This window comes from Musa acuminata, chromosome BXJ1-11 (genome assembly GCF_036884655.1).
Source record: "Musa acuminata AAA Group cultivar baxijiao chromosome BXJ1-11, Cavendish_Baxijiao_AAA, whole genome shotgun sequence".
In the NCBI taxonomy this organism is placed as follows: Eukaryota; Viridiplantae; Streptophyta; class Magnoliopsida; order Zingiberales; family Musaceae; genus Musa; species Musa acuminata.
The window spans coordinates 27,394,975-27,406,242 of NC_088337.1; the positions used below are offsets into that span (position 1 = coordinate 27,394,975).

At 40.7% G+C, this 11,268-nt stretch overlaps 2 protein-coding genes across 4 annotated transcripts; both read left to right on the plus strand.

The window, feature by feature from the left end:
* Window positions 1-287: 287 nt before the first annotated feature.
* On the plus strand, window positions 288-2,363 carry LOC135596634 (probable WRKY transcription factor 47). 2 transcript variants are annotated; one of them, XM_065088695.1, is made up of 6 exons: window positions 288-592; window positions 677-742; window positions 888-1,040; window positions 1,161-1,472; window positions 1,583-1,696; window positions 1,809-2,363. In XM_065088695.1, the coding sequence occupies exons 1-6, from the start codon at window positions 422-424 to the stop codon at window positions 2,340-2,342; spliced, it is 1,350 nt and encodes a 449-aa protein (XP_064944767.1). In that variant the 5' UTR covers window positions 288-421; the 3' UTR covers window positions 2,343-2,363. The 2 variants fall into 2 exon arrangements, with proteins under 2 accessions (XP_064944767.1, XP_064944765.1); XM_065088693.1 differs by having other exon boundaries at window positions 290-592; window positions 1,803-2,363.
* Window positions 2,364-5,174: 2,811 nt separating this feature from the next.
* On the plus strand, window positions 5,175-10,334 carry LOC135597449 (putative L-cysteine desulfhydrase 1). 2 transcript variants are annotated; one of them, XM_065090397.1, is made up of 2 exons: window positions 5,175-6,687; window positions 8,368-10,334. In XM_065090397.1, exon 1 carries the CDS (start codon window positions 5,175-5,177, stop codon window positions 6,681-6,683), a length of 1,509 nt encoding a protein of 502 aa, XP_064946469.1. In that variant the 3' UTR covers window positions 6,684-6,687; window positions 8,368-10,334. The 2 variants fall into 2 exon arrangements, with proteins under 2 accessions (XP_064946469.1, XP_064946468.1); XM_065090396.1 differs by lacking the exon at window positions 8,368-10,334 and adding an exon at window positions 7,902-8,269.
* Window positions 10,335-11,268: the final 934 nt, after the last annotated feature.

The following is an 11,268-nucleotide window of genomic DNA, read 5'->3' on the forward strand; positions in this document are numbered from 1 at the left end:
CTCTTACGTGCGCCTCCAAAGTCAAACCGACTAGGTCCCGCTTCTGGAGTTTAAGTGCCGCACAGGGAGCGAAGCACAGCCGTGCCGTCTACCTCACTGACTGTGACGCGACCGCCACCACGTGGGAAACCGCCCCGCGCCGTCCCTCCGCCCACGGCTGATCTAACGGCGCCCAACCGATGCTCTCCACGCTTCCTCCACCGCATCTCTCATGCTGACGCACGAGTGACGTCTCTCCCTCTCTCTCTCTCTCTCTCTCTCCCCCCATCTTCTCCCTTCTCTCTCTCGTGACTTGCAGTAGCCAAAGATTAGACAGGAGACACGCACTGTTGTCCCTCGTTGTTGTTCCCTTCGCAACCCTTGAAAAGCACAGAGTCCCTCTCCTTCTCCACATCCTTACCTCATTCCCTTCCTCCTCCCAATGGATAGACCAGTGCAAGAGACGATGCTTTTGTGCTTAGCGGACGACACGGAATCGACAAACCCGATCAAAGAGGTGGATTTCTTCTCCCAGAACCGACGGCAAGATGTCGCCGAAGGCCGTCAAGGAGACGCGGAAGACTCGCCGGCTCATGGAGCCACCTACGTTCACGTAAGTCATCACAACGTTGGTTTCTCCATCTCTATATCTCATCTTGAGTAGACCTGCGATGAGTGTCTCTTTGCTGCTGTGCAGACTGGGTTAGATCTTCTGACAGTGAATTCTCAGGCCAGCAAAGAGGAGAAGAAACCCAAAAACAAGGTGAGTTGCTATAGCTTTCTTGGTTGGATGTGATAGATCCATAGGGTTGGGACAACCCAATTAACTCTTTTGGATCCATAGAACAAGATCGTTCTTCTAATCCTAGTGGAATTTGGATCTTCTCTTTTGTTGTCTGGAGTTGCAGTTAACTACGCTTCGGATCGAGCTAATCCGAGTACGCGACGAGAACCGGAGACTAAGAAGCATGATGGATCAGCTCACGCAAAGTTACACTGCCCTGCAGTGTCAGCTTCTTCAAGTAATGCGACAACGAGAACACGAGATCTGCCCTACACAGGTCCTTTTCTTGTCATCATCCCCTGCTTTTGATGCTTATATTCTCTTATTTTCTTGTCATACTCGTGTGTTTGATCATATGTAGTCTATGTCCTTCGATGACATGTAGTTCTTCTCATAGGTTGGCAAGATGTGTGTGTCTGTGCCAGAAGGAGAATCATCAGCACACCAATTTATGCAACCTCAGCCAACTCGCATGTGGTCGATCAATGGAAACTCCAAGGACGACGACGACGACAGGGAACACTCATCTTCGCTCAACATAAGCTCTAACGATCACAGCATCATTCCTTCTGCAGAAAGAGTCGATGTTTTCTCGGAGGGTAACAATGGCCCCATGCCAATGCAAGAATCAAGCTGCGCTGATACGTCATCTGATCTCCCACGCCGGAGAGCAAGAGTCTCGGTGCGTGCTCGATCGAATGCACCAATGGTAATACAACGCTCCGTAGTTTCTGCATCAATTGCTGCTGCTTCTGCTGCACGATTACAGTGAGAACTGTGGCTATGTTGAACTAATCAGAAGCTTGTTGTGGTTTCCAGATCGGTGATGGGTGTCAATGGAGGAAGTATGGTCAGAAGATGGCCAAGGGAAATCCTTGTCCACGGGCCTACTATCGCTGTACTATGGCCGTCGGATGCCCAGTTAGAAAGCAGGTAGAGCAATCGAATCTGAGTTCAACATGTCCAATGTGAAGAACTGTCAAATCTTTACTTGGCTACGAAGTTGTCATGATCTCACATAGATCGAATGGTGCGATAGGTGCAGAGATGTGCAGAGGACAAGACACTGCTCGTAGCCACCTACGAAGGCAACCACAACCATCCCCTCCCGCCCGCCGCCAAAGCGTTGGCGAGCACCACGTCGGCGGCGGCGGCCATGCTGCTCTCCGGCTCCACCGGCAGCGGGGGCTTTCTGCACCCCTTTCCCCATGCTTCCACCATGGCGCCGCTGTCCGCGTTCCCCACCATCGCCCTCGACCTGACGCAGTCCGTGAACCCGCTCCAGCAGCTGCCGCAGGCGCACCCTGCGGCCGTACCGCTCGCCATGCCTCTCTTCATGCACGGCCACCCGCAGAAGCCGCCGCAGGCGTTGCAGTTGGGTCTGCAGCGCGGCGCGATGGTCGACACTGTGACCGCTGCCATCACTACTGATCCAAATTTCGCCGCAGCCTTGGCCGCCGCTGTCACGTCCATCGTGGGATCGGCTCCGAGAAGTGCAGCCGGTGCCTCTTCTGGGCCTCACGTCGTGCCGGGATCTCCTCAGCTTCCCAAGTCCTGCACCACCTTCTCTACTAATTAGAGGTTCCCCCATTGTCATCTACAGCTCAACGTAAGTCCAGTGGACTTATCAGTGTTTCATTCAACAGAGCAAGACCATAGTTTTAGACAAGGAAAAAGGAACAATATAAACAGATATCCATCAATCTATATAGTACATAGACATCAATTTATATACACTGATACCAAATATTATAACCTGGGCCTAATAGATTTAATTGACCCATCAATTTTGTTTGAATTAAATCATTAATTTAAATATTTAAATTAAAATTAATAAAAGTATACTTATTAGATCTTTATAAATTAATCTTAATTTTTCTCCAAGTAGAAGGAACAGCAAATTTGGCTGAATCTCAAGTGAATGCACAAAGTTTGCAGTGACATTCCACAACTGTACAGTTTTAATGTGAATGCCAAAGACAAATTAGAATATGACAATACTACACTGCAAGAATCAACTCTTTGTTCTTAGAGGCAGCTGTGGGCAGGTGTTTTTGACCCATCTGGTCAAGCTGGAATCATGAAATCTGGTTGGTTCCACAATGAATACAAGCTGCATCCTGTTCTTTAATTCTTGGTTAAAGGGTACCCAAAGTTGAAACTTTCAAGCACTGCCTACAACCACAAGCACCAGAGGCAGGCAGGTGTTTGGATTACTCACTTTTCTTTCAATCTATTCTTTTCTCAAGGAGTTTAGAGATCAATAATTCCAAGAATTACATATTATTGGAGCAGAATACTTATGAAAAATAATAACAAGATATTGAAATATGATAAGAAAAATATTTATCAAATAGTGGCTCGAATTAGTAATGAGATGACAGGATCAGTCAACATTCAACATTCATGCTTAGCTTATTGTAAAAGATTATCTTAGACATAATAATCAAGATTAATTATTATTTATTAAATTTATTTTATCATTATCAAAAATTATTTTGAATGTTGGAGGGACGATTTCAGTGTTCATGTAGGTCGACCGTGGAGAACACATCCAAATCTATCTTAATATCTAAATCTTGACATCAGATTTCTTGCGTATACGACTTTCAATCTGAATCAAATTAATTCGGACAATATCGGTATCCATCACATCATAACAAAACTTATATTCAAATTTTTAATCTCTCCCAATTTCATTTATCAGGTTTTGCCCCCTCAAATGGACCTCACAAAATAAAAGCACCAAAAGGAGATGAGTCATCATTCATTTTTGTTGTGTCTTGATTCTCTAACTCTTCCTTTGTTAGTATAGTATTTCCTTCCAAGCAATTAATGTTTATAGTAGTGTTGGCATTGTTGCTAAGCTTGGTCTTTGATGAACATTAGTCGGAGAGACCAATGGAGAGAACAATGATGCCAACTCTCTGATCCGTGAATGCTTGTCCGCTCTAGAATCGGTCCTACTCTTACAAAGTAGACCCAAAAATTATCTTTTGTTGGAGTGATTCACCAACTCTACTATTGATCATATAGTATCTGGTTCATATGTATTAATCCTTTTGAGTCATTTTCACTTTTGTTCTTTTTTACCTACCATATATTATGATTATTGATCGATTAAAATCGAATTCTGATCAGACAAACTCATAATAAGAATGTTTCTTACAAAAAAAATTCAATTTTGGTGGTATCAAGAAGTTTATGCAGCAGATATAAGATGTTGACAATTATCTCATAGGAATAGAGTCCATGTTGCTGATTTGCAAGGATGCTGTTCATCATCCTGAGCATTTTCTGAGGTGAGAGGTGGCACCACTGAGTTGATGCCCATCCACAAGCTGCAATCTGGCAACTGCTTCAGTAGATCCTCAGGCAATTTGGTCATTTGATGCCTCTTTTGATGATGCTTTTGCTGTTCATGGTGGGCAACTCTGTTCTTGGCCAGGACTGAGTACCAGTGGGTGGATAAGGTTCTCCACACTTGTGATTTCTTTTCTGCAATCAGTGTTAGATCCCTTGTGATGATATGATACTTGACAAGAGAAGTGCTTTTGCAACATCAAGTCAAAGCATTAAAATTGAATGATATTTCAGATGAAGCATCTCCCATTCTCATTCTATCCAAAATGCACTCTCTCTTTTTTCCTCTGTTAATATTTCATCTTAGCTTTGTGGGCCAAAATTGACTTATCTCAATCTTACATCCCTAAATATGACAAACAAACATATCTATTTTAATTATACATATTATTTACTTATTTTGAATGTCATTTGGATATATAAGAGTCATTTTTCATAGGTAAGCTATCATTTGACTCGCATATACACTTACTATGTCATATGATTATTATGTATCTATTCTAGAGATATTTCTAATGAATTCAAGATCTTGTAATAAACTACTATGATCTTTACCCACTAGATTAGATGATATCTTTAGTATTATCAAACAGTATAAGCCTCAATCATTATGTATGGAAATGGAATATCGAGTGGACCATTGTTCTCTAGTAGATAATTATTTATTTTAATTTGACTCTTCACATTAAATAATTTATATCAGTAATATATATTGATATTAGTAAACTCAAATAAGTGAATATTGAAGACAAAATCTAAAGCGAGTTCATATTTCTTAGATGCAATAATTTTCCTTGTCACTTATAAATGGATGAATAGTAGATTCATAATTATGAATTTGATTTTTTTCAAACATAAATTAATTCCATATGACTTCCTATCACACTATAAAATATCTTAACATAAAAAAATATTATTTATCAATTAATTTTAATTTAAATTAATCTTTTTAATGTTATCATCGTACGATCAACTCCTCGGAATTCATCAAATGAGTTTTGTCGGACACGCCTTATTCTATTATATATATAACATAATTCTGTCATGGATGAGTAAGGAAACTCGAATCGGGGATACCCGATGGCGGAGTCCCGTCACCGCCACTTGCATCCTTTCGCTTCGTCTTCCCCGCCCAAACCCTAACCCTTATCGGTGTCGATCAGATCTCATCCAAGGTGCCAGTCCCATGGATCGCCGCCACCGCGACGACAGCGCCGACAACGGCGGTGACGCCAATGGCCAGCGGGAGAAGCGGCCCCGGCCCGCCCCTCGTGCCATCTCCGCCGCCGAGATCGCAGAGGAGTTTGCCCACCACGACTCCTCGGTTGCCCGCATCAATAACGGCAGCTTCGGTAGCTGCCCGGCCTCCGTCCTCGCGGCGCAGCGTTCGTGGCAGCTGCAATTCCTCCGTCAGCCCGACGAGTTCTACTTCAACCGCCTCCAGCCTGGGCTTTTCCACTCCCGCGCCCTCGTCAAGGAGATCATCAACGCTGCCGACGTCGATGAGGTTGCCCTCGTCGATAACGCCACCACCGCTGCCGCCATCGTCCTACAGCACGCCTCCTGGGCCTTTGCCGAGGGCGCCTTCCGCAAGGGCGACGCCGTCGTCATGCTCCACTACGCCTACGGCGCTGTCAAGAAGTCCATCCATGCCTACGTGGCCCGCGCCGGAGGTCACGTCATCGAGGTCCCCCTCCCCTTTCCGGTCTCCTCCAACGAGGAGATTGTCCGCGAATTCCGAAAGACTCTGGAGCTCGGGAAGGCCAACGGCCGGCGGGTCCGGCTTGCCGTGATCGACCACGTCACCTCCATGCCTAGCGTCGTGATCCCCGTCAAGGAACTCACGAGAATCTGTCGCGAGGAGGGCGTGGATCAGGTGTTCGTGGATGCCGCCCATGCCATCGGCAGTGTAGAGGTCGATGTGCAGGATATTGGGGCCGATTTCTACACGAGTAATCTCCACAAATGGTTCTTTTGTCCCCCATCCGTCGCCTTCTTGTACACCAACAAGTCTTCTGCCTCCTCTTGTTTGCACCATCCGGTGGTGTCCCATGAGTATGGCAATGGCCTTCCTCTGGAGAGCGGATGGATCGGTACCAGGGATTACAGCTCCCAGCTTGTAGTGCCCTCGGTTGTGGAATTCATCGGTAGGTTTGAGGGTGGGATTGAAGGGATCCGAAAGCGGAACCACGAGAAGGTTGTAGAGATGGGCAAGATGTTAGCTGAGGCATGGGGGACGTTTCTTGGGTCTCCCCCGGAGATGTGCTGCAGCATGATCATGGTTGGATTGCCTGGTTGTTTAAGAGTCTCTAGTGAGAAAGATGCGATGAAGCTGAGGAGCTTCTTGCGAGAGAAATTCAAGGTTGAAGTTCCAATTTACTATCAGCCGCCCAAGGATGGGGAGGTCCTTGAGAAGGACGGGAACAATTGTGTCACTGGTTATGTACGGATTTCTCATACTGTGTACAATGCCGAGGGTGACTACCACAGACTTAGAGATGCCGTTCACAATCTGGTAGCTGATGGATACAACTGTGATATGCTTTCATCCAAATGAGAAGGTGCAGCAACTCCAACTATCAGTATAACTTCACATTAGTTGTCATTGACGTATGACATGGATTTTGTCTGTCACATAATAATTTATGTAGCATGCGTTGTACTTCAAACAGTTGGTCTACATTGCTCCAAGCCATGCTAGCATTAGCTTTCATCGATTGCTCCAGTGTCAAGGGGAAATGCTTTGCTTTTGACATTGAGAATTATGATATAAGCCGGTCTACCTCGTCTAAATTGCAAAGATGCTGTGCTTTTTCATGTGGAACACAGCAATTGTGACTAAAGATTGTGTCTTAGGATAACGGTATTTGGATTGGCCATAAGCATGTTTCCAGAAATCTCACTTTTCAGGACTCCGGATATTTTGTGGATATACAATAACACAATCTTGATTTATTTGACTTGAACTTTGTTGTCCAGGAGAAACTTGTTAGAGTAAAATTTGTGGTTAAAACCCGAGGTGCAACCATTTTACCACATCGTATACTGGATTTCATGACTTAATTTGCCATATTCCAAGTAACCCATGTCTATATATTTGTAGTAGATCAATCCAATTATACAATGATTCTAGTTTGATTGTTATCATGTAATCTCTATTATCTAACTATGTCTCTCTATTCACCTGTCTCAAATAGCAGTTTGTGGTAGTCGATGCGGCATATAATGATGGTTGATGAATCAAGAGAGAAATTCAGATGGATTTCTTTGTCATGATTTCTCTGAGTACACTCTTATTGTTGTATATCATTTCATTATAGTGAGCTGGACAATATGGTAAGCCAGTAAACCGTCTCAGGGACACCTGGACTGTGGCAAGGCCTACGAAACTCTGTTTTGTCCATAATAATGCTTGATTAGGAGGAAATGACACATGACATGGGTCAAAAGAGATCATAACTTAGTGAAAACTGCAAGCTATAATGTCCTGACTACTTGGGACTGGCCGTGTGAGGCTTTTTCCATCACTGAACTTTGTACGAAGTAATATCCTTAGTTAAATTAAAAATATGTAAATCTTTTATTTGTAATTTCTAATAAAGTCTTCTTAAGATTTCCTCTACCTCTCAGAAAACTAAGCTCATATATTATCAAAGGAATTTCGTATTGGTATATCTTGTCAATTCTTTTTGTGCAAGGTCTTAGTGATGCATAATTAGTTAACTGATGGTTCTTGTTCTTGTTATAATGTTTATTGTTTGTATGTTATAAATAGGTGTGATTTTCATCTGAAAGTTGCTTTGGAATGCATTCCTATGATTATGTGGACCTTTTGTTGTTGAATTTGAGGCATCTTATGCAACAGAGTTCGGAAGGCATATCTTGTGATTTTGTAAACTGAAGAAAACATGATCAAATTAGCATATGTGGTATGTTTAGTATAGTTATACTGATTATGGGGGCTGTGCATCTTTTGTAATGAATAATAAAAAAATCCAAGTGGGTGAAACTTCAGCTTTTTGCAAAATTTTGTAAACCAAAAGGTATAAAGCTTCTAACTTTTGATCAGTGGATGATAAGGGACAGTTTGTCCCCTAGACCAATGTGTGAAAGAAATATGAAATGCCGCATTGTTTCCATTCATCTTTATTGGGTACTTAGTATATTGGTGCTCATGTAGAAATGACTTCTTTGAAATATCTTTAATTGTAATATTTTTTCTGCTATTTTTTTCTGGACAGCAATAGTTGTGCAACCACAAAAGTTATGACAGAACTGCAGCATTGTTGGCTTTGAACATATTCAATAATTTAATGACAATTGTCGGTCACTCGCCATTGCCCTTCAGGCCTTGCCTTTTGCACAAGCTTATGAGGTGCATGTCTAAGTCATTCTCGTTGATATCTCTGAGCCTCAACAAGAAGAGGCTCAATATCCAAGTCATACCGTTGGATGCAAAACTTATTTTCCTTTTCTGTAATGCATCCGCTTCTTCCTGAAACCAGCATAGAATATAGAGAATTGAGTGAGTTACAAAAGTTAATTAAGTTAGTTGTTGCATTAAAAAACTAAATTTAGGTGTTGAATTGAACCAATGAGTCGTTGCATCTTTTGAACCGTTCAAATAGCAGCGTAGTTACACATATAGCATACTGTTTCACTGTTTCTTTAACACATGTACCTGACTTCTGTTTAATTTGTTTAACATCCACGAATGCATGGTATTGCCAGCACGAATGAGATAAATATTATCTTTTTGCTCTTCCTTTAATCATACATATCTTTCTGTTCCAGCATGTACATTTTGTCTTTCTGCTTATTTCCTTTAGTTAGTGTCAGAAAGAATGAGCAAATTAGAAGCATGTCCTAACATGGCTAGATTCATTAAAGCGCCATGCCCCCTGCAAAGGATGTTATTGAGTTCATCTGATTTGCTATTTATCCATTTTCTCAGATATATATGTAATAAACGCAATTGAGTTCACAAGACTATCATATTAGATCCTAATTTGATGAGCTACAAGCATCCTTTGTCGTTACATTTTTGCACTTTTGTGTTGCATAAGGACTTTTTGTTTCTGGGAATAACTGCTAGATAAATTGATTGTTCTTGTCATAGAAAACTTGGAATTTGTTCACTTGTAAGTGGCTAATTGATAGTTATTCTTGGTCTTCTGTGAGCTTCTCCAGTCAAATGGTTTTTTGGATTGATTATTCACATTTGTTCTTGGGAAGAACTGTACATAATAGTGTTTTTTTTTATATTTTGGAGAGACAAGATCGTTTGTAGTGATATTACTTCTCAGATATAACTTGTTACCTGAGAGGCTTCTAGGTGGCAATATATATGACAGGCACCTCTCTGTCCTGCTTTTGTGTTCTTGGGAATCTTTTAGTAAGATTTAACATACCACCATTATAAAATTGCTGGTAATATAGCATGCTTTATGACAACACCATGTTCTTGTAGTCGACTCTCGATTCATGCTAGTCAAATAAGCAAAGGTTTTGGGTGCCTTAGGGAAGGATCTTAGTTGAAGGATGATTTGGTTGTACATAAGTAAAAACTTCTTTCAGAGAAAAAGCAACCTCTTATTCTGTCATGTTTAGTTGAAATCAATCCTTTTGGTTCTTTCATCTTCCACTCATACATCATCTGCATTTCTGTGTTCCTTTCTGATTCAAAAAGCAGAAAGTGCCGGTAAAAGTTCTATATCTGTGGCCATATTTTTTAGGCAGGATCAATATTGAATTCAGACTTTTGGAGGAATCATTCCTTTATTTTATGGTGACTCACCAGCCTCTTGTTTCTCTAGAAGTCGGTATGAGTCTATAGGTAGTCTGCAGAGAGGATGATGACATCAAAATCCCAGGAGGATCTAGGAGGGTGTTGGGAAAATAGTATCTGTTTGATTGGAGGAACTTATGACCTGGCTTGATTTCATCTTGTACAGGAAGCTTGGTAGCTGGAGGTTGGAGTTAAATCCGGTAAACTCTTTCACAATCTCTCATTTGCTCTGAAGAACTATTTTGACACCAGGTTTCCTTGAAAGTGGAGGTCTGCTTCAGGCCATCACATATGCAAAGCTACATGGATGTTGGCTTTTATCGCAGTACTTTTTGATGCAAAAACAATGTCAATTTAGTTACACTTCATGATCTTGAAATTGTCACTGGACATGTTCTTTGAAAAGTTTTCTTTATGGCATCAATGAGTCTGGTTCTCAAAGACAGTACAAAAGAATGCAATATGCGCATTCTTTTGTACTGTCTCAAAGTTGAAAGAGAACATTAGGTTTCTTTCTGAAAAGGAAAGGTGACCTGATGAAGTCTCAGCTTGTGAGATCTGTGAGTGTCTGTTTGTTGACTGTTTGTGCTCCCAGTTCTGCCTCAACTGTCTTTACATTTTTCATGTGGTTTTCACTGATATCAGAAACCTTCTTTTTCACAAGGTTTATGTCATTAGCTAATTATATATTATCATTTGTATTTGAATCATATTAGATCATTATAGTTTTAAAAATGAAACAAACAATCTCGTCGATCATGATGTCATCAACTGAATTGATGAAAAACACAATATGATGTCGTCAACTGAATTGATGGAAAACAGATTGATGTGAAAGATACGGTGTTAGAATGATGTGAAAGTGATGAAGAAAAAAAACAATTTTATTAGTAAAAATATAATTTTAAATATTTAAAATATTTTTTTAGTCGTTATTTTCGTATCAATTCATGTGATTATAACTAATGATATTAGGATAAATAAAGTTATAGAAATCGTAATGCTAATAGATTTCGTGATGTTAAAAGTTCGTTGAATTTTATGATCATGCCCAAAGAAGAGGGGTTTACAAAGTTAAAAATTGGCAATTTTACATATATAAATTATAAAATTATGTATATATATAATTCAAGTAATAAAAACATTAGAATTAAAAAAATTCAGGTTAACCACTTTTAGATCAGGTCAGCTTTAGTTAAATTCCAGTTAAAATTCTGTTAATATAAGAATAAAAATCTTCTTATTTAATAACATATATAAATCATATAATATATATATTTCGAAGTGTATCATTGCCAATTAGACTTTCAACAAATAGTGCAATAACAACTAACTAAATATAGTGGTTTAGAAT